The 22,936-nt window shown below is 36.6% G+C and overlaps 1 protein-coding gene across 9 annotated transcripts in view; it reads left to right on the plus strand.

The window, feature by feature from the left end:
* The window catches only part of TEX15 (testis expressed 15, meiosis and synapsis associated), a 71,619-nt gene extending 54,780 nt beyond the window's left edge, over positions 1-16,839 (plus strand). For 6 of the 9 annotated variants that reach the window (XM_020879082.2, XM_020879078.2, XM_020879079.2 and 3 more), the window contains 4 exons: positions 864-8,239; positions 9,290-9,348; positions 11,810-13,020; positions 16,752-16,839. In XM_020879082.2, the coding sequence (XP_020734741.2) occupies positions 864-8,239; positions 9,290-9,348; positions 11,810-13,020; positions 16,752-16,789 (8,684 nt within the window). In that variant the 3' untranslated portion in view covers positions 16,790-16,839. Of the gene's footprint in view, positions 1-863; positions 8,240-9,130; positions 9,224-9,289; positions 9,349-11,809; positions 13,021-16,751 lie in introns of those variants that run through there. The other 3 variants (XM_020879084.2, XR_002311126.2, XM_020879085.2) reach the window with 3 other exon arrangements.
* The last annotated feature ends 6,097 nt before the right edge of the window (positions 16,840-22,936 follow it).

Genomic DNA, 22,936 nt, shown 5'->3' on the forward strand with positions numbered 1-22,936 from the left:
GGGTTGGGAAGATCCCCTGGAGAAGGGAAAGGCTACCCACTCCAGTATTCTGGCCTGGAGAATTCCATGGACTGTAGTCCATGGGGTCGCAAAGAGTGGGACATGTCTGAGTGACTTTCACTTTCACTTAGCTATGAATGCTTTGTGAACATTTCACTTGCTCATTATGCATTTTTGTAAGTTCATTTGTTATTCTGTGAAGTTCTTTATGAAGTTTTAGGAATAATCTCTATAAATTTGAAAGAAAATCTGCTTCTATTTTCCAGGGTTTTATTTACATATATTATTGGCCAGAGTATTTATTTCATAGTGGAGCAGGGGTAGTGGTTTGCTTTGGCTTCTGGGAAGGATTTTGTGCAAACTTTCTGCTCTTCCACCCACCCCCATTTCTTCACCTAATTCCCCTTTCCTTTCTGTTTTTGTTCTCCTGTGGTAGAGGGAAGTGAAGCAAGGTAACAGTAGATGCAGGGAGATAATTTGACCTAATAATATGTAGACTCTATTATAGAATATCTGCGTAGGAAACTAAGAGAAGAAATACCTAGTCTGTGATAAAAGTATGTTTTTATTCCTGTTTAATTTTTCTATTTCTTGGTGTTTGTCAGAATTCGAATTTTCATGGCAAAGACATGTTAGTAAGGGGCCTATAAGACAGAATTTCATGCTCCATCACTGTACTTTATTGGTCAGTTACTCATTCTCTTCCTGCTTCTTCTGCTGAGAACGTACTTTAATCATCACTAGATTATTTGACAGACTTTCAGTCAGTGCCCCTCATGACATGGTTTGCTTGCATTAATAGAGTTGCCTGTAGAAATACTTTTTCCTTCCTACTTTTCCTTACTTTCTTATTATTTCCACAGAAAGAACATGCTCTCTGAATAACTGTACAGTGGCCAAAAGAATTGGAAAAGGAAAAGATGCTACTGTCATCTTTGAGCATTTCAGGAAACCTATAGATCCATTTGTTCAGGAAAAGTGTTCATGCAATGCGTCAAATTCAGAAATAAATCCTTCCAACTCAGATATTTCTAATTCCTATGGAAGTATGCAAAATGGAAACATTTCTGTACTTGAAACATACAGTGGACATATGGAGTACAATTCAGCAGAATGCAGAGACACTTCTCAGTTACCTGCATGTGATTCAGGCCTTTCATTTATTCCCAGTGATACCAGAGAAAGTGTTAATAATGGTGACCTCCTAAATGTGACATATCTTAAAGCTATTTTAAGTAGTCTTGCTGCTGCTTTCCCCCTTCATAACAATACTGACTCAAGCACGGTTATTACTTCAAAATTCATCAAAGACCCAAGACTGATGAAGAGACAAGAAAGAATGGGAAAACATAATACTGTTACAGGTTTAAGTGAGATTTTGCCATTTGAGAAGAGTTTAGATTTTGTTAATTCAGAAACAAACTTGTCATCTATGCCAGCTAATCCTGCCTCCACATCTGAAGGCATGCCTGGTGATCAGACTGTTGTTACTAATTATTTGGATGCCTCTTGCTTCAGAATTTCTTTGGATGATCCACAAACCCAGGCTCACAACCTGGGCGCTAAGACCTATGATTGTACAGCTCCCAATAAAATTACCATGGCAGGACAATGTGAGAACCAGGATGATTTTTCCTTCCCAATGTTTTTGTCAAGTGTAGCTCCAGAAGTTGAAATCCAAAAACACAAGGAAGAAAAAGCTCAGAGATCCCGGCAGAGAGACACCATCCCATTTATAACTGACGAATGCAGTGAATCACATGACTCTTATGAATCAGTGAATACTTGTACAGACAAGTACAGTGGTCCCATCTCTCCAGAATCACAGTTTTCTAATTTTAAAACTGTATATGAGACTGGTCACCAAATGTCTACACTTTTTCCACTCCAAAGTGAAGAAAGTGTACATGAGTACATTCAAAATACTGGAAAGATGAGAAACTTCACTGACCCAGAAGACAATGCCAAATATGAAGAAAGGCAAAGTTTGTGGAAAGGAAGTGATCATTCTTTTACTAATAAAAGAAAAATCGGTCCAATAGATAATTACATTTCTTTGAACCAAGATGACAAAAAGGTTGAGAGTCTTGATTATTTGCAGAAAAATTGTGATCAAATATTAATTACTCAAGGGTTAGAAAAACCAAAATCTTTGCCATTTACCACAGAGGATAAGTATGAGCTAAGTCACCTAGCACTGGAAATACAAAACAATCTTACTCCAAGAGTGAAGAAAGTTCCATCGAAGCCTCCTAAGAACTCTTTAGAGTATAAAGATAATATTCATACAAATTTTGCCATTTCTCAAAAACTACTGGAGCTGAAATTGGAAAAACCAGATCAAAACTGTATTAGCATTATGGCTGATGCTTTCAAGGAAGCAGGAGACATTCCCCAGACCACACAACTACCAGCTGTTACTTCATGTCATGATATTAAAACAGCTCATAATGCAAATTGCAGCATAACTAGAGAACATCCATGTGTTCAAAGGAGAAATGAATATGATCCAGTGTCCCTAAAAGACATTCAAAGAGACTGCAAAGAAACAACTCTAATTAACAATAAAGGTCAACATCATACTCAGTTCTGTATTGCACAGTTGAACAATGGTGTGCACCTGAATACTGATTTCAGAGAACAAAGAGATAATGATAAAGAAAACCAGAAGGAGGCTGAAATGGAGAACATTGCTTCATCTATAGGAAACAACATAGGGGATATATATGGAGATGAGGAGCAGAGTTTTCAGACACACAAAACAAAAATTTTTATCAACATAGGTGAAAGGCAGGTGAATAAAGATGACAATAGCATTGAAATTCTGAGTTCAGAAAAATTTTCTCCTGCTTTTAACTTAACTAGTGGGATAAAACATGTATGCACTGAGTCTGCATCACTAGAAAGTGAAGATCCCATTACCATCATGAAAGAAAAAGATATTCAAAATACTGAAAGGACTGGAGAGCATTTGATTTCCACAGCATTTCTCCAAGTTGCAAGTTCTTCGTTACATGTAGCCTCACGTGCTGCAGTTGAGATAGCTGATGCTGCAATGCCTGTGGTAAGCACAAATCCTGAAGATCACCAAAGATCCCAGTTTAAAGAAACTTGTTCTTCTGAGAGTCCAGATTTTGGTTTGTTAAGCAAACCTAAGGTTTCTGCTTGTGAAATAGATACAGATAAAAATCGATGCCACAACTCATTTCATCAATCAGTAAGTGACAACTCAGTTCTTCAAAGTTTCAAATTGGATAATGAGACTGAAGTACGATCAGAAGAGAGTGATGATGCTTTTCCTGTGAGTATTCCACAGGATACTCATAGCCCGGAAAATGTACTTTATGAAGAATTCGAGGACTCCTATGAGGCTCTGAGGTCTCGCATCGATTGGAACGGTCTGTTGGGAAGCAGTAATGGGGAGGTGGAAGTGTTAGAAAGCAGCACAAGAGGTGAGGATTGGGACCAGCATTCCTCTGAGGAGCACAGCTGTGTGTTTTCCTCTACAGAAAAATACAAAGCAGAGCTCGTCAAACCAATTTTACTTCCTGATCTGCAAGTTACGATTACTAATACATTTATGAAAGGATTCAGTTCTACTGTTGAGTCCCTTGCATCGAAAGATGATTTCTGCAAGTATGTAACTGAAGCCACAAAATCAGAAATAAATGAGAAGGAGGAAGAAGTTCTAGAATTTGAAATTCATTCTCAGTGTTCTGGTGAAAATTCAGATCATCCCTCTGAAGGTGAATTTGGTAATATAAGGCAAGACTCTGGACTAACAAGTAAATCTGAAACTTCACTTTCTTTTGACTTGAGTCATAATATGCATGTGAATCACATGTCTGAAAAACAGAACAGATCTTTGCTAACTGAACCTTCTGATGTCACAACAGTAAATAACAAAAACAGATGTTCCCTTACAAAGTCAAAAACCAGTGGTAATGATACTAGAAGTAAAAAGGAGACAGAAGCAAGAATTAGCAAAAGAAAGCCTGGTACACCTTTCAGAGACCAGAACATACCAGATAAAAATTTAAGACATCACAAAATTTGTGAGAAGAGGAGGAAGCTAACAAGTCAAGACTCATTGGAATGTTTTTTTTCGTTATCCCAAGAACGAATTAAAACCTTTTCACAGTCAGAAAAACACATTAGAAGTGTCCTGGATATTCTAAATAGTGAAGCATCTTTATGTAAAAGCAAACGTCTTTCCAGAAAACTTGACAGAGCCGTTCTTCATTTAAAAAAAGCTCACAGAAGAGTTCACACGTCTTTGCAGCTGATAACTAAAGTGGGAGAAAAAAGAAGGGGCCCTTTACCAAGAGCATATGCAGTAATATGCAATAGTTTCTGGGAAAGTTGTGACCTTCAAGGTTATAGTTCTCTGTCTGAAAGAAAGTATTATTCCACTAAACATTTTCTGTCAAAAAGAAAATACAATAAACCTGGAGAGAATAGAGCTTTGGGATTTGAAGTTGATAGATCGTTAACTCATGTATCAAAGCACAAGTTTTATAGAACAAGTAGAGAGAGACTCACAGAGTGCCTTTCTGAAAATGTGTCCAGTGTCTCCAGAAGTCACACCACAGTTCACATGAGAGAATATTGTGATCAAGTATGTCCGGAATCACAGTTAGCCCTGTGCTCCGTGTCTGAAAGTACAAGTCAATCAGCTTTTACTAACAGTTTGAGAAATCCCAAATCATCAGAATTTCAGCCCTTTTCTAGAAAAACCGGATGTCTCTTTTCCCCAGACTGCCCAGATGAGAAACTAACTAAAAAAGAAAATCGAACTGATACAGAATTTTCATCTAACATTAGTAAATATGAAAAACTTGAGAACCATTCAGCACTTGATAATATTAAGTATACAACAAAAGTAAACAATTCTGAGGCTAAAGAAATAATGAGTAAAAGAAATTTGATATCTTTAAGTTGCATAAAGGAAAACAACATAAGTTTTGGTGTGGACCAAAATTATTATGCAACTTGTATAGCCCACACAAAAGTGAAAACTGACATAGTTATTTCTGTCTTAGAATCAAAGGTGTGGCATTTTTTTAACATTGATATCCACAAACCAAACAACCTTATTTTATCTGGTTATAAAATAAACCTGGAGGTAAATTTTCCTGTAGAAAAATGGACAACTCCTAAGGAGATCTCCAAACCAGGCATTATTACAGGAAACTTTCTTATGGATCCATTAAGTCGAACTCTGATAACAAGCAAAAAGTCTAACAGTATTCCTCAGTTGCTCTCAATTGCAGCAACAGACAGTGAGGGAGAATTTTCAAAGTCTTCCATGGCTGAATGGAGCATTACTGCTGTAGAGTTTTCAGCAGTGTCTACCATTGCACCACACTGTGTGCAAGGGTGTGGTGGAAATGAACTTCAAAAGACAGACTCTTGCTCTTCAAGTAAATGGATTCATATCAATGGGAATGAAACAGATGTTGAGAATTCTGAGGTGACTGTCACATCAGAAACTGAAGAAAGTAAAGACAACACGATGAAAGTATTTTCTGATGATAGTTTTCTGCTCGTAAAAGACAACATAAAGGGCTCTTCTTCCCAAGAAGGTATTGCAGAGAAAGACATTCAGGACAGAGAAATGTGGAAAGATAAACAAGCAGAAAAAGGAAAGGATTCCGTTCACATGAACATGACTGAAGCATCAAGTGTTAAGACTGAGGACAAAGGTCAAAAGAATAAGATATTAGAAGGCTCCTCCTGCTTAAGTGAGAAAACGATGAAAAATAACTTGATTGATCCTCATGTAAAGATTAAAAAGGATACTGAGGCAATCTCTTTGAGAAACATTGCTTCTAATCAGCTTAACAAAAGAAAGAAGGAGGAGGGAAAAGGTAGTCATGACTCTCAGTGTGACTCCTCATTACATTCAGAAATAGCCTGTGACTCCAAACCAGGCATTACAGGAAGGAATCATATGCCTCATCTGCGTGCCCACTCTGAACCCTCCAAAGTCTCTCCTCCTCCTCCGAAGAAGTCTACGTCATATATGAATGAATTCAAAGAAAAACATTGTTCAAGTAATAATTTGGCTCCTATAGTTAAGCTCACTCAAATTTTGAGGAGAGCAAATGAAACGTCATCTGTACAGATTCTGCAGGAAGAAACTGAAGTTTGTCTAAATATTCTCCCATTGTTTGTTGAAGCTTTTGAAAGAAAACAAAAATGTTCATTTAAACAAATCTTGATTTTAAGAGACCTATTAGTAGAAGAAAACCTGTGGAGTAACTGCAGACACAGATTAAAACCATGTGCTGTTGATTCCTTGGTAGAACTCCAAATGATGATGGAAACTATTCAGTTCATTGAAAACAAAAAAAGGCTCCTAAGAGGTGAACAAACATTCCGGAGCTTGCTCTGGTATGATGAGACACTGTACAGTGAGCTACTTGGCAGACCACGTGGATTTCAGCAACAATCCAATTTCTATCCGGCTTTTCAAGGCAGATTAAAATATAATGCCTTCTCCGAGCTGCAAAACTATCATGATCAATTAATTGAACTGGCTGAAGAAAGCAAAAGGGAAAATAATTCATACTACACATACTTAAAATACAAGCGACAGATTGATGAGTGTGAAGCAGTAATGAAGCAGTGTTCAGATTGCTTTGACTTTTCTCTTTCTGTGCCATTTACCTGTGGAGTTAACTTTGGAGATAGTTTAGGAGACCTAGAAACCTTGAGGAAAAGCACATTAAGCCTGATCAGTATGTATGGGGACTGTCCCCAAAATGATTCCTGTCCAGGAAAACAAGACCATCTGTGGATTATCATGGAAATGATCTCCTCAAAAGTTAATTTTATCAAGAGTAATGAGGCAGTAAATATTAAAATAGCTCTTTATGGTCTGGAACATATCTTTTTTGATGCTTCAAAAAGTCTTGTTTGGAAAGAAAAGAGACAGTCTTTCTGCAAAAAATACTCCGAACAGAACAAAGAAATGCTACTTAGAATGAATCAATGTGCTGTTTCTAAGTTGCAGAAGATATATGATACATTGTCCAAAGATTTAAGCAGTGAACAAATTTCCACTCTTGGACTTGAGGAGGATTCAGTGATTGCGTCCAGAAAGTCAAATGCTGTAGTAAACAAAGCAATAATTAGTGTAGAAAACTCTAGGCTTAACGGTACTTTGCTTTCACATCCAGATATCTGTTGTGTTAGTGAAATATTGGATCAAGCTGAATTTGCAGATGTGAAAAAATTACAGGAACTCACTTTGAGATGTACCGATGACTTAGAAATTTTAAAAAAATGTTTTCAGTTCCTGCAAGAAGACAGCATAGATAGTATTTTTATCACCGAAGAAAATAGTTTGAACATGATGAAAAACTACAGCCATAAGGCAGTAATTTTAAAACCTGCAGCCGTTGAAACCTATATTGAAATCGTCATGCTCTCAGAAACAGTTCAGTTTCTTAAAAACTCAGTGGCGAAGAAACTAGACAGGCAGCGGTTTCGAAGTCTGCTTTGGTTTGATTTGTCACTTCTCCCTGAACTGGTTCACTGCCAAGAAAAAATGACTTCTTTCTCATTTCTAAAAGGTAATCCAACAGACTGTCTTGGGAAGGTGATAGAGACTGCTATTTCTGAGCTTAAGAAAGATCTGGATATTATCTACAAATACAATGAAGCTGTTAATGGCTCCTATGCTCTTCGTTTGCTGTCAAGAGAACTTGAAGAACTTTCAGAAATAAAAAAACTTATTGAGGAATCGAAGTATTCCGTTTCCACATACATCAACTTTGTGCCATGTATAGCATCCATAAATTATGGAAGCACTGTGACAGAATTAGAATACAACTACAGTCAGTTTTCCACACTGCTTGGAAGTATAACAGCCACCCCTCGGAAGGATTTAGGGAAAATGGTCCATATTGTGAAAATCATGAAAACGATTGAACATATGAAGATAATATGTGTTAAAAATGCTCAGTTAACCGTTTCCTTTATCCTATGCCAAATGCTGCACAACAGAAAGAAGACTTTGCAACCAAAGAGAAAGAAAAATGTGAATATTCATGTAAAACGTAGGAAGAGAATCAAAAAATCCAGTACCTGTAGGAAGGTGCCTTTAGTTTCAGAGTACATAATTAAAAATGTTTCAAATTCCTCTAAAAAGCGACCTATCACTGTAGACACATGTGGAGACTCTGAGGAACAAGAGAAAAGTACTGCTGTTTCCAGTTGTAAAAAACAAAAGGTAATGAATGTTTTAAAGTGAGTTTTGTAAGTCTAAGAGAGCGAACTTGTTGAAGCAAACAAGTACGTAGTCTACAGATTTGTAAAAGTGGAGAATGCTTTAAATGTTGCCTTGCAAAATGAATTTACTAATTAAACAGTTGGATTAAACCATTCATATTATCTGTAAAATGATATGAATGGCCGTGTATAAGAGAGATACCTTAAATAAATGTCTACCTTTAAACTTACAAATTAATTATTTGTAATTAATAACCTTCCACTTCTTGGAAGGTTGTGAATTTTAATAATTGCTTAAGAGAGTCTGTATTATGAGTGAGCAAGTATTGAGCGAGTGACCAAGTGTTTATTGAATAGCTTCTGTACAACAAGGCTGTACTTAATGTTGTAAACATTAAAAATTGACAGTGAAGTCTGTGTTCTTGACCATTATCATCCACACAGAGAAACAGTAGCAATATTTGAAAATATTTATTTATGAAGGAGCTAGCAGGTGTCGTACATAAGTACATTTTGTTTAACAAATTTTATACAGCATTTATTAAATAGTTGGCAATGTTCTAATGATTGTACAAACATTAACTGTTTTTATTCTTCACAGAGTGCTTTTTTCATGTTTTTTCAATGATTTAAAGGGGAGAGATTCTAAATATAGTTATAAGTAGTAAGCCGCCAGGGTCTTAGGAAAAAAGTACTATTTTACAGAATAAGAAAGAAAAATCCACACTTGACAGACATTATGTACCGTGGGACTGGGTGACTGGCTTACTGAAAAGGATATAAAACACAGAGCAGGCTTCTTACTTGTTGTAACATGTGGGTAAAGAGAATGTTGCTAATTGCTTTTTTACAAAATTTTTCCAAATATTTTTCAAATATGGGAATTCAACAGAGTCACTAATTTTTGAAGGAGAGGATCATTAATGAAGATAATTTCAGATGGTGCATTTTTGATGATGACAGAACAAGCAATTGCAGATGTCTGGTAAATAATAAATATATTGTACTTTAAACCATCAACAATGTAGATTTTTGTATTTTTTAAACATAGGTTAGCATGAAACATGTCACAGAAATCAAAAGCGAAAAGTCAACATTCAAGCATGCAAGGTAGGAATTGTCATCAGCCCTGTTTGATGAAAAACTGAATACAATTGAGCATGTATTATGGAGCAAGACTTAAACATTTACTTATTACCTCTTTGGGGTTCTACATGTAACCTCAGGGACAAGAGTGTGCTAGGGAGAGGGGAGGGTGTTTCAGTGCCTTAGTTTGAATTTCATTATGTATCAAAAGGGATGTCCTGTGAAAGATATTTTTACAGTGATTTAAAGGGTAAGGAGTGTCTCAGTACAGTTGAGAGTAACAAGTCAGCTAGGGCTTAGAAAAGAGTGATGTTTTACAGAATAAGAAAGTAAAAGTCATATTTGACAGACATTATTTAATAAATTAATGGGCCTTTGTAAAAAGGCTTAGTAAAAAGAACATCATAATGGGGCAAGTGATCAAATTGAGTTTTTTGAACTTGTGAATTTCACAAAACCTGTCAGATTTCAAGACTGGTTTAAAAGATACAAATTGCCAAGTTATATTACTGAGAACTTAAGTCAAACATACACATATTATAAGTATACTACTGTTCCATGAAAGGATTGTATTAACACCACAGTACAAAAAGAACATGACTTCAAAATGCTAGATCTTTAAATTCTTTCTTAATTAGTTATTTTTAGTAAAAACCAACTGCATTATTTATATTTTTCTCATTTTGACATGAAGTAGCACCACTGGACTTGTTGACCATTTCTTGTTTCATTCAACTCTGTAAGATTTTCAATTTATGACAAGCTGCATTTTTACCATTTTTTTCCATCCTGTGAAGGAAAATGAGTAATAGGAATGAAAAAAGATAAGCATGTCATCTGTCTTGTTTGGTTTTGCTTCTCTAAATACAATCTTTTATTTACTCCATTTCTAGAATCCTCTACCTGGCACAGATGACTCTGTGAATAATCATGGAGTGGCATAAAGATGAATAGGCTCTCAGAGGCTCTTCCCTGGTGGTCCAGTGGCTAAAGACCCTGTGCTCCTAATGCAGGGGGCATGGGTTTGATTCCTGGTCAGGGAACTAGATCCCGCATGCCACATCTAAGACCTGGTGCAGCCAAGTAATTAATTTTAGAAAGATGAATAGGCTATCAGAAGGATAACAGAAACCAGTTCTGTAACCATCTCAGTTTTGTTACTAAGTGTAGGTAGGTACTTGCTATTCAGAGAATCAAATTCTGCCTCACTTGGCAGGGGAATGAATTCTAACATAAAGTTAATACAGGGTGTCATTGTTATAGAAGAACATTCTCTGAGAGTGTGCCATGGTGCATGGGTGGTTCAGTGATAGAAATTTTGCCTGCCGCGCGGGAGGCCCGGGTTCATTTCCCAGCCCGTGCAGCCACAGCATCCCCTTTACTTCTCTGTGGTTCAGCTGGTAAAGAATCCACCTGCAATGTGGGAGACCTGGGTTTGATCCCTGGGTTGGGAAGATCCCCTGGAGAAGGGAAAGGCTACCCACTCCAGTATTCTGGCCTGGAGAATCCCATGGACTGTATAATCCATAGGGTCACAAAGAGTCGGACATGACTGACTGACTTTCACTACACCACTAAGGACAGGTCCTACAGACAACTGTCAATCTGTAAGGTTGAGACATCACTGAAACATCACTGGGAATGTGATCAAATCAAAATTGCACTTTGTGGAAACTTTAAAATAATATATTGGATGACAATGCAGGTTGTCATTCGAGTTCCTCTTAAGGAGGCTGGACTAAGTAAAATAAGGGGCTTTTAGTTTCATGAGTGCGGTATACAAATTCCAGGCCAAAGATGAATTTGTCTTGACTGTGCAAGAATGGTCACCTTTATCTTTCAATGTGTTCTTTTCCACTTGTAATTCAAAGAATTGGTTGACACACCAAAAATTATAATTACCCTGGGGACCTATTTGAACTCACTTGTTCTGGATGCTCCATAATGAATGCTTCCTTCAGACTTCATTGAGTCTGTCTCATTTAGATAGGCATGCCAAGGATGTTCAGTTGGCAAGAAATTTTGGAGGTCTGCTTCTCCTATTCTTGACCTTAAACAGACAAAGTACTCAGTCATTTGTGAAAACAGAAGATAATCTTTGAGCAGGGAGTCACAGCTGGTGATTTCACCAGCTCTGTATCAGTAGGCTGGAGGTATATGAATTAGAAACTACTGCAAAAAAATTAAAATCAGGAAATTTCCAAAGCATAAAATAATTTATTACAATATTGGCAGCACTGTATATTTTCAGATGTATTGGAAAAATATTTGAAATGTGGAATGTATCACTTTCAACACAAAAAGTAGCTATATTCAAATCAAGGGGATAAAACCTGGGGAAATGTTTCTTGTATAGTGCCAATACAAAGAGAAATATGTAAATCTTAAGAATTCTTCTCCCAAGTAAAATTGTCAAATGTCTTTATATTGAAATTTTTTGACTGTATATTTAAAGTTGTTTGTATGTCTGTATTACACTTAACAGGACTATGAGATCTCATTCTGAAAGTGAAAATGAAATAGAACCAGATTCATCTGACAGTCTGAAAAGAAGCCACATCTCTCCTAAACAAGTTGAAACTCAAAGATCACTACCTTTAATGAACCTGAAAGACTCAGAAGACGAAACAGATTTAACTGATACTTCATTTGCTACTTCAGAAGGTTTCACCAGACAACAAGGGAACATAAGTAGCACAAAGAAAAGAAATATAAATTTTAGTGCTGCTGAAACAAAAAGTGAGAAGAAAAATTGTTCTTTGGCAATTTTTGACCAGAAAAGTGTAGATGGCACAGTTTCAAAAGACCAGGAGATGCCTCCACAGAAATTTCTTAAAAATCTTTCAGATACTACAGAGAAATCCTGTCCCTCAGACATAAAACCAGGAACTGATGCTTCTCTTTTGCTGAATGCATCAGAACCTATTTTCCGTTTTGTGAGTGATAGCCATGCCAATTTAGAAATGAATGACACTGACTTTGAACTTCAAGATAATGAAATATTAAATTCATCCATTAATTCTACATGCACCAGTTCTCCAGAACCCATGCATATCCAGAACAAAATTCCTGTTGTGCAAATAAATAAAGCACGACCTGCAAAGACTGAGTCAAAAGAAAAATACATGAAGGACACATTGAATTTCAATACTATACCTGTAGAAGCCTCTGAGAACATCACCCTTAGTGTGAATCAAACAGTAGAATACTCTTTGTCTGAACAGCAGAATTCAAAAGTCTTAACTCAGAATGCTGCCACATACTTGAATGAAATTCCACAGTCCATGTGTACCCCAGAGTATGACTTTGTTTCCGGGTACTCATTTGAAACTTCATATCCTTACTATTCTTGGTGTGTTTATCGTTACAGCAGCAGCAATGACAGTTCCATCACCCAGACATACCAAGGAATAACATCCTATGAAGTACAGCCACCTCCTTCTGGGATATTGACTGCAGCTACAAGTAATAGTCAGAATACCCATTCTCATCTTTTGTGCTCTCAATATTTTGAATACTTTGCTGGGGAACCACAAGCAAATGACTTTATGCCAGTGAGTGACTATTTTCCACCTCAAATGCCTGTTTATAATTTTCAGCAGCCAGTTTTTTCACAGTATACTCCCCATCAACTATTCACTGCATACCCTTGCTCTCCTGATTCTGGTGCACTTCTAGAAGTTCCTTGGACTTATGGTGAGTTTCACAAGCCTTAATGCTTGCTTTCTAGAGTTTTCACTTTATCTTTGTACATTTTTATAAGTGGAATTTACAGCAAGTGGTGAGATAACATTTTTCTGTGAAGGCTTGTAGAATTGTTTAAATATCAGGCAGTTGAATTATATTGTCAGTAGAAACCTAGTTATCAAAGACTGAGAGGAAAAAATAAGTAATGTCACTAATCTGTCCTTCAATAAAACCCAAATTCAAGGAATAATAGATAAGTCAATTATAGTTAATGAAATACAATGCAACCATTGAAGGGTTTATAAAAGTTTCTGGTAACAGTTTTCAAAACTGTATCATATAAATTTACTTATGTAAATAAATCATTAGAAATACTGAAATAAAATACACTAATAGTTTAACTTATCACACTGTGAGTGAAAAAATTTCGGGTTTGTGGAGAGTGTTCTTTATTTCCTAGGTTTCCTATTGTGAACATATATTTTTTGATAAATGGAGGGAAAAATAGAGTAAAAAGAAGGTAGAAAAGGGAACTTCAATCAGATAATATAGTATTCTAATATAATATCATGGTCTGAGTGAATGGAAGTTAATTGAAGTGTGTTGGTAGAGCAACTTGGTAGATTGCCACTGGAACTTGAAAAAATTTTTTCTGAAACAATTCTGCTTGTAGAATATAGTTTTTAATTAAAATGAAAGGCATATTTATCACAGTTAAAGCAAAATTTGAAAACAATTATTAATAATTCTGCAAAAACTACAGTTATCCATTAACACGCAGGTATTCTACCATCAGAGGTAAAATTACTGTTATGTAAAGTTAATCATCTCTTAATGTCTTAAACGGGGAAATAAAAGATTTTCTTTTAAATTGAAAAGTTGTTTCTCAAGGAAAATCATAGTTTTGTAAGTTGTTGTGTGTGTCTTCAGATATAGGTGAAAAATACCACTTGCAAATTAAGCCAAAAGCTAGTTTTGAAGCTTTGATTTGACTTTTTGCCTCTACTTGGTATTAACTGCAATATAAAAGAAGGAAGAAAATATATTAAAACCATCAAGGGTTTGTATTCATTAAAATAGAGAGTTCAGTAAACATGTTGAAAGACTTCTCTGGTGGTCTAATGGTTAAGACTCTGCCTTCCAGTGCAGGGGGTGTGGGTTTGATCCCTGGTCAGGAAATTAAGGTCCCACATGCCATGGTGTGTGGCTAAAAATTTAAATAAATAAATTGCTGAATTGTGTTTTTTTTTTTAATTCTTTCTTAATCCTGGGATCTCTTACAAACTAAAGGAGAAAATTTTATTGAATTGATTATCATTCATTTGTCTGAATAGGGCAAGTTAGGGTAGTTCTGTTTCCAATTAGGAAACCTCATCACAGCAGCACCTGTATATTGGAGTTGCCACCAGTGCCCTGTAACCTATAGGACAAAACTCAAATAGGTTAGCTTGGAATGCAGGGCCCTTCACAGCCCTGCACACACAGCCTCGTTTCCCATCACTTCCACCTCTGTATTCAGACCACATTGAACTTCTTACTGTTCTCTCATGTGACAGCTCCTCTTGTATTTCCATGGTCCTTCTTGTGTGCATTTCTCACACAAAGAAAGTGTTACGTGGTGGTGTGATTATCTATGTATCCTTTCCTTCCCATCCTACTCCACCAAGTAAGTTTAAACAGGATTGGAAAGTTTTCACCTAAATCATAGCCTGGAAAAAAGACTATAAAGGAGGAGAGAAAGAAGTGGGGGGCTGGGGGGGGCGGCATATGACTGTGCTTTTTTCTTTTTGCTCAGTTTGATACATTGCTGTTGCTGCTTTAATGATAAACAGTGTAGTAGACGTGGCAAACCTATGAATTAAAGAAGACATTTGAAGTTTCAGAATAGGAAATCTTTAATGTAATTGCTCCATAAAGGTTTTCATAGTTTGAACTTTATTGTGTTCTTAATAATTATTTGTGATGCTAAAAAAGCTATCTCTGGAATCAAATCCAGCTTTGCTTCTCAAAATTTTTAATTGTTATCATTTTGACTTGTTCATTTGCTAAAGTCATGTCCAACTCTTTGTGACCCCATGGACTGTAGCCTTCCAGATTCCTCTATCCTCCACTATCTCTGGAGTTGGCTCAAATTCATGTCCGTTGCATAGGTGATGCTGTCTAAGCATCTCATCCTCTGTCATCCCCTTCTTCTCCTGCCCTCAATCTTTCCCAGCACTGGGGTCTTTTCCAATGAGTTGGCTCTTCCCATTAGGTGGCCAAAGTATTGGAGCTTCAGCAACAGTCCTTCCGATGAATGTTCAGAGTTGATTTCCTTTTGGTTATATTTGGTTATCTTATTATTATATTTGGTTACATGTTTCCTTTGGTTATATTATAGCTCAGCTGGTAAAGAATCCGCCTGCAATGCAGGAGACCCCAGTTTGATTCCTGGGTCAGGAAGATCTGCTGCAGAAGGGATAGGCTACCACCTCCAGTATTCTTGGGCTTCCCTCGTGGCTCAGCTGGTAAAGAATCTGCCTGCAATGCAGGAGACCTGGGTTTGATCCCCGGGTTGAGAAGATCTCCTGGAGAAGGGAAAGGCTACCCACTCCAGTATTCTAGCCTAGAGAACTCCATGGACTATATATATAGTTCATGGGGTCGCAGAGTCAGACACGACTGAGCAACTTTCACTTCACTTATATTATTGTAGTGAAAATAAAAGGAAAAGAAACAATTGCCTACTTATTATAAATACGTACCTGTGTGTGCAGTCAGTCATGTCCAACTCTCCATGACCCCATGGACTGTAGCCCACCAGGCTCCTCTGTCGATGGGATTTCCCAGGCAAGAATGCTGGAGTGGGCTGCCATGCTCTACTCCAAGGGGTCTTCCTGACCCAGAGATTGAACCTGCGTCTCTTGCTTTTCCCTCATTGGCAGGCAGATTGTTTACCTCTGTGCCACCAGGGAAGCACTTATTATCATATCAAAAAGTAACTCTAAAACAGTGAGAAGACCGTAAGCACATCTTTTGGAGAAGGCAATGGCACCCCACTCCAGTACTCTTGCCTGGAAACTCCCATGGATGGAGGAGCCTGGTAGACTGCAGTCCATGGGGTCACGAAGAGTCGGACACGACTGAGCGACTTCACTTTCACTTTTCACTTTCACGCATTGGAGAAGGAAATGGCAACCCACTCCAGTGTTCTTGCCTGGAGTGTCCCAGGGGCGGAGGAGCCTGGTGGGCTGCCGTCTATGGGGTCGCACAGAATTGGACACGACTGAAGTGACTTAGCAGCAGCAAGCACATCTTTTAGTTTTTGTGAGTGAAAATAATCCATAGAGATCGCATCACATTGAAGACAAACCACATCCTTCTGAAGATGTGAGAAGCCCTGTGACCCACTTCCCTGATGTTGCTCTTGCTGCTTGTCCGTAGCACCATAGTGGATCCAAAGAGAGAGCTGAGAGAGCCCTGTGTGTGAGACGAGTCCTTTATTCCACTTAATTCTCACAGGATACATGAGAGAGATACAGGGATGTCACTGCCCTTTTACAGATGAGGAAGCTACTCTTTGGAGAGGATTAAATATTGTAATTTTGTCAGGATCCCATGGCTAGTGAAGGGCAGATGTGCAGTCTGAACTCTGGTTTCTTTGCCTCTAACTTAACTGGATTCTTTCCACTCTCCTATTAAACATACCATCCGTCTGCATCATTAACTCATCTCAAATCCTCATGCTTTTTTTCTTCCAGATCCTTGCCATCAAGAACCCTTTCAGCCAGGACATTGAGAATTGTCATCTGTCTACTGAAAGAAATAAAGGGGGTTTAACAAGTTTTATCCAAGTATTTTTTTACTTATGTATTTTTTATTTTTAACATTTAAAAATATGTCAATTAGTAAGAAATTATAAATGTTACAACTTTGATAAAACATTTAAATGCAACAGTATATCATATAGCAATAGGAAGTCAACTTCTGACATCTAAAATGCCAAAATAATTTCCATGCATTTATTTTTGTGAACTCCGTACTAGGCTATTTTCAGTACGCACCTAACCTTCAGAACCAATAACAATATTGTAAAATTTATTTTTTGAAATGTTGCTGTTGGAGTTGTTACAATTATATAAAGATTCTCTTTGGGATTATTCTAATGGAATAAGGAAAGTAAATGTAACATTTAATATGATTAAGGGTAAACAGTAGTAATTCTTGAAAACAAGTTTTTTGTCTCCGATATTTTTTGATACAAATTTATGGTAGTGTTGTGCCATCCGACTTAAGGATTTTTTTTTTTTTACTTAGATCGGTCATTAGACTAATAATTCTATAATTTTTGAAACTTTATATAATTTACCAGTCTGTGTCTAATATGACAAATACCTTTAATTTCAATATTTTCTAATTTTAACTGGCAAAGTGTATTTTAACAGAGAACTAGTTTTGCATATTTTCAATGTTTGTCCTTGAGTAGAGACTTTAAAAATTTCTATGTTTGAAGCAGTTTTAGATTATGATATTGAAATTTAAAGCACATTAACACCTTTTTCCAGAAGAGCCCTTTCTACCAGATTCTTTTTTATTTGTATTTTACAATTGAAATGGCTCTTCTAGTGACTTTATAGCAAATAATGGGAATAATGTCTTTAGCTTGTGGCATTAGTTGAGTTATATTTCAGTAGTTAAATAATGCAACACAAATACAAGTTTTTTAATGGTGTGATCAAAGATTTTTTTTCCTTTTCAACATTCCACCAAAGTAAAAAGTATCTGAGTAATAATCATTGTTAAACAACAGGGCTTAGTGTGTTCAGCAAGTGCTCTGCCAACCAACAACCATTCCCTGTTTCTGTAAGATCCAAATCTGAAAGATCCCTCACAACTGAATATACTTTGCCGAGTCTGAAAGTCAAAGTGTTAGTCGCCCAGTTGCATCCTACCAGGCTACTGTCTGGAATTCACCAGGCAAGAATACTTGCAGTGGGTAGCCATTCAATTCTCCAGGGGCTCTTCCCCACCCAGGGATCAAACCCAGGTCTCCCACATTGTGGGCAGATTCTTTATGATCTGAGCCACCAGGGAAGCCCCTTCCCAAGTCTAGTGGGCCCTGAAATGTGGTAAAGAGATTCGCATTGGCTAAATCTAAATAACTAGCAAAGCTAAAGTATTTTTGCAACTTTTTTTTTCCCGCAACCTTTTTATTTTAGCTGACTTTTTATGTTATCTAGCATAGGTATCCAAAGAGAGTTTGATTCAGTCAAATTTATTGTAGAGTAGCTAATTTTTCAATTTAGAAAAACACTAAGATCTTCCAGGGTAAGTCTTATAGTCACATTAACCAAATAAGGTGGAATTCAGAGTATTTTAGGGTTCTTCTTTAACAAATAGATTTTAAAAGGGGAAAGTCAAGCAAAGAACTGCAACTGAAACAGGAATTAGAAAAATACTCTAGAATTAAAGCAGTACAAAAATAACATAAATGTTTTGCCCAGATAATTATTTGGGAGACTTATTTGTTTAATGTTTGGTTAGAGAAAGATGTTGCAGATTTATTACTAAAATTTTTTTCTGTTAGGTTAATCAAAAATTCAGTATTCTGATTAAAGATGCTTTCTTTAAACAACTTGCAGATTTTGCTGAATACTGGCTTTGTGATATTTTTATTTCGTGAGTTTTAATTTCTTGCAAAAAGGGTAATAAAAAAAACCTTATAAATATTGAGTTACATTTTAAAACCTGCACTTTGAAACAGAACATGAAAAAATGGAGCATTTTTTCCCCTAAGTTTGTGTTTTGGCTCTAAAAATAAAAACAAAACAAATTAAAATTTGAGCAAGCTTTATTAACAAAAAACTGCTTATCTATAAATATTATTGTCTTGGAACTTGAAGAATTATATGAATAAACTGAATTCCTTCTAGTCCTTCTAGTTTCATGGTTTTTTTTTTTAACCTATTGTGTTTCTTGACTAATATGGAAACATATGGATGGTCTTTGGTTTGTACATACGCTCATTACAAGAAAAAGAGCCCACAGATTGCTGACCGAAGTAGATTAAATAAGCTGTTGGGCATCCTTCTACTCCAGCTGCTTCTGCCTTCACCTCCTCCTTCCCTTTCCCGACTCTGACAAACTTCCTGCCCAAAGTTCACAGGACCAGCCCAGGTCCCTGCCCTCATGCCATTCTCACGCCAGTCAAGACAGCCAAGTATCAATAAATATGTAAGTAATTTATTTCACATTGTGAGAATTGACACATAAAGAATAAAATATTGCAGTAGAGCATGACTGGATGACCTGTGAGCTGAGATGTTCAGGGGGGCCTCTTTGATGAGGTAATCAAATTAACTTCATGTTCATATATTTTAATTCTGTCACTGTACCTTCTGTTAATACACCTCGGGTAAAAGTGCTTCCAAAACTCGAATTCTGAATCCAGCCAAATGTAAGGATATACTTCATTTCTCTGATGAGAGAATTCCTCAAAAAAATTTTTTGGTAAACTTAAATATATAAACTTTTAGAGATATGTATGTTTAAATGTCAATTGTGTGTGATATTAAAATGCATTAACTCATAAGCAGATGTATTCAGAGTCGTCTTATGCATATTTGGGACTTCCCTGGTGGCTGAGACAGTAAAGCGCCTGCCTACAATGTGGGAGACCCGGATTCAATCTCTGGGTTGGGAAGATCTGCTGGAGGAGGAGATGGCAACCCACTCCAGTATTCTTGCCTAGAAAATCCCATGGACAGAGGAGCCTGGTAGGCTACAGTCCACGGGGTCACAAAGAGTCGGAAACAACTGAGCAACTTCACTTTTACTTTCACTTTTTATGCACATTTGACATCATCAGATCCGTTTGGAGCCCTATGACAAAGCTTTCCAAAGCATATCATCCTCACTTCTAAATTCTTTGAGATACATGCTTTTTAAACCTGGGTATATATCTAAAATTGCTTTTGGTTGAAGTCATTTCAAGTTAATTTCCTTCCCAAAGACCTTCCTTAAAGTAATGGTTGAAGTCTTCAAAATAAAGTAAGCCTCCATATTATTCTCAATGGGAGTAATTTTAGGAGAAAAATTGGCTTGCATTCAAGTATATGTGGTATTTTAAAGCTATTAAGTTTTTTTACAGGCATAGTTTGATTTCAGTTCTTAGCATATTGATACTGCTTGAGTAGCATGATTAACTCCCAGTTATCAATGCAGTTTGAAATAAAGCATTGTGGAGGAAGAAAATTAAATTACTTTTACAAGACAGGCATTCCTTAAATTAGATCTGATGGACACAGTTCTAAGAGGAGTGACTGCAGATTCTTAGCAGAGCTAATGAAGAGACACTGGGAAGTAAAGTGTTGATTAGTAATGCAATGTGGGAAGAAGATTTAAAAGAACTCATTAGATAGAGATTAAGATAGGAAAATTTTGTGATGATATAAATTTTACTCACACCTTGAAGTACTGTTGTCTGCTCTATTAGCATCATATTCCTCAATCTTTTAACCATTAAAGAATCTCTCTGGTATTTATAAGAAGTCTCTTTTCAAATACCCTGTGGAACCCTTAAAACACACTGCATTCCTACTTGTCACAGGGAACTGCATTTATCGTAGGATTTATAAGTCTATATTTAAGTCTATTTTCCTTGGTTAGGTAAGAATAATTTAGATCTATGACAGATTCATTTCTTTTTCTTAAATGTGAGAATCTATGTTTTGACCTGGTATAGTCAGTTGAGCATGTTTGGTTATTTGAAGGTTGTGTTCAGTCAGCAGTTATTGAACATCTGATTTGTGCTTAAAGTATGCTGTTCTGCTTGTGTGCATGCATCAACCAATCTTTATATCAGCCCCATAAAGGCAAATGTTATTCCCTTATTTTATAAATGAATTCATGCAGAAAGCCCTTCAAGATGTTTTGCCCCTCAAGTCATCTTTGTGAATATCAGTTAATAGTCTTCAGTATTGTTGGTTTGAAAAGTTATAAGACCTATCTCAATGTTACTTGTTTTCTAATTGCAGTCATCAGCTTGTTAACCTGATACATATAATCCCTTGAAATTTTTGAATACCTAGTGTGCAAAGAACAATACAGTAACTTGAGATTTTTCACACTTGATTAAGAAACAATTGCTCTATGTGCACACAAATCTAGTCCCTTGGCAAAGATCATTTTAGTTACATTGAGAAGTGAATTATTTTTCATATTGAGAGTTATGCTAAATCAAGTAACTAATAACTCCTAATCCACTGATTCCCAACCAAGGCGTTTACAACAGTATCTGAATATTAATGAAAACAATTTCCTCAAAACTGGCTGTGTTCCCACTTTGTCTCTTCAAACGTTATCCTGAAGATTATCCTCCAGTAAGCTTTGGTGAAAGGCAGACACTCTACTTTCCATCCCTCCCTCCTTGTTTTCAAATCTAACCCAAGATGGTTCACGTCTGTAACAGTTTCTTAAAGATACACCCACCCTCTTAACCTTTCTTACAGGTCAGTCAGAAAAATGTTTCAGATATGTCATCTATTGAAAAATGAACACAGAACCTGCTGAGTCAGCTAGGTTACTTTTGTGGTCTTCCACCAATTTTTGGTGGAATTTTTCAGGGCAAAATATTAGGACAGACTAAAGACTAATTTTATTGCCTGTCTTTCTGGGTTCTTGACCCAGGAACCTGCAATAATGAAAAAATTTTTTCTTACAGCCTCTACTGGTATCCATCAAATGACAAGGTAAAAACAATCTCTTAATGAATGATACTTCATCATGAATGTTTCTTTTGGATCAAACCCTCCCAGCACATCAATGTGTTCACCAACTTGGAAGCTCCACAGAGATTGAGTGGCCGGAGATTTTGTTGGAATTTAATTACATGAACATGTGTAATTACATCCTTGGTCACACAGATGAGTTGAGCCCCCAGGCCTATGCCCTGAGGTCAGGCTGGCCCACAGTTGGCTGGCTTGACATGGCGTTGATCTTCCTGGTGACCAGCCCCCATCCTGAGTCACCTCATCAGTGTAACAGATACTCCCCTCACCCAAATATGAAGGATTTTGGCCACTCTGTGCCAGGTGGTGGTGTAGTTGCTAAGTCTAGTCTGACTTGTGTGACCCCACAGACTGTTGCCTGCCAGGTTCCTCTGTGCATAGAATTTTCCAGGTCAGAATACTGAAGTGGGTTCCAGTAACCAGAGACAAAGGTCAGATATATTCTTTATTATAGCATTGCTGCTTATAAAAAACATAAATGGAGAGATGAACCTTGAATATTGGACAGAGATTGACCAGTTGCCTTGCAGAAAAGAAAACTTATAATAATACTAATAAAGTTACATTAAGGAAAAATTTCAGAGCAATAATTTATAAAGTTAATATTGCTATGAATATATAATATGTAAATATATTATACAGAATACACAATATCAAAGTGTAGTTCAAAATTGGAAAAAAATTGCAAAACTTTAGAAATTCAGAAATGGACAAATAGGATTATTATGGGAGATTTTTCACCTTATTGACCTGTGACAGTAGATTGAGTAAAGCCATAGAAAAAATGACAATATATACAAATAGGCTCAGAGGCACTTTGTCATTCTAGCATTTCAGCGTTATGATCAATGGGCTCATGTGCAAAAACATGGAGCAGTTTCAGGTGATTTAATCTCAATGTCTGTTGACTCATAGATTATTGCTGGATACTCCTCTCAAAAGTTCTCCATGTTTTGTTTTATGTATCTCCCCAGAAACAGCTGTCAGAATCTCAAGCGATACATTAAGTGAAATATTTCACTTCTGCCTGTACTTAATGTATTTCCTGTTTTTAATTCTCAGCCACAGTATCTTGCTGTATGGTGCTCACAGTTGGAAACAGAATCACATGTTACTGTCCTCCCCTTTGGTTATCATTTTTTGGTTATTTGTATCCA

This window comes from Odocoileus virginianus, chromosome 32 (assembly GCF_023699985.2).
Source record: "Odocoileus virginianus isolate 20LAN1187 ecotype Illinois chromosome 32, Ovbor_1.2, whole genome shotgun sequence".
NCBI lineage: Eukaryota > Metazoa > Chordata > Mammalia > Artiodactyla > Cervidae > Odocoileus > Odocoileus virginianus.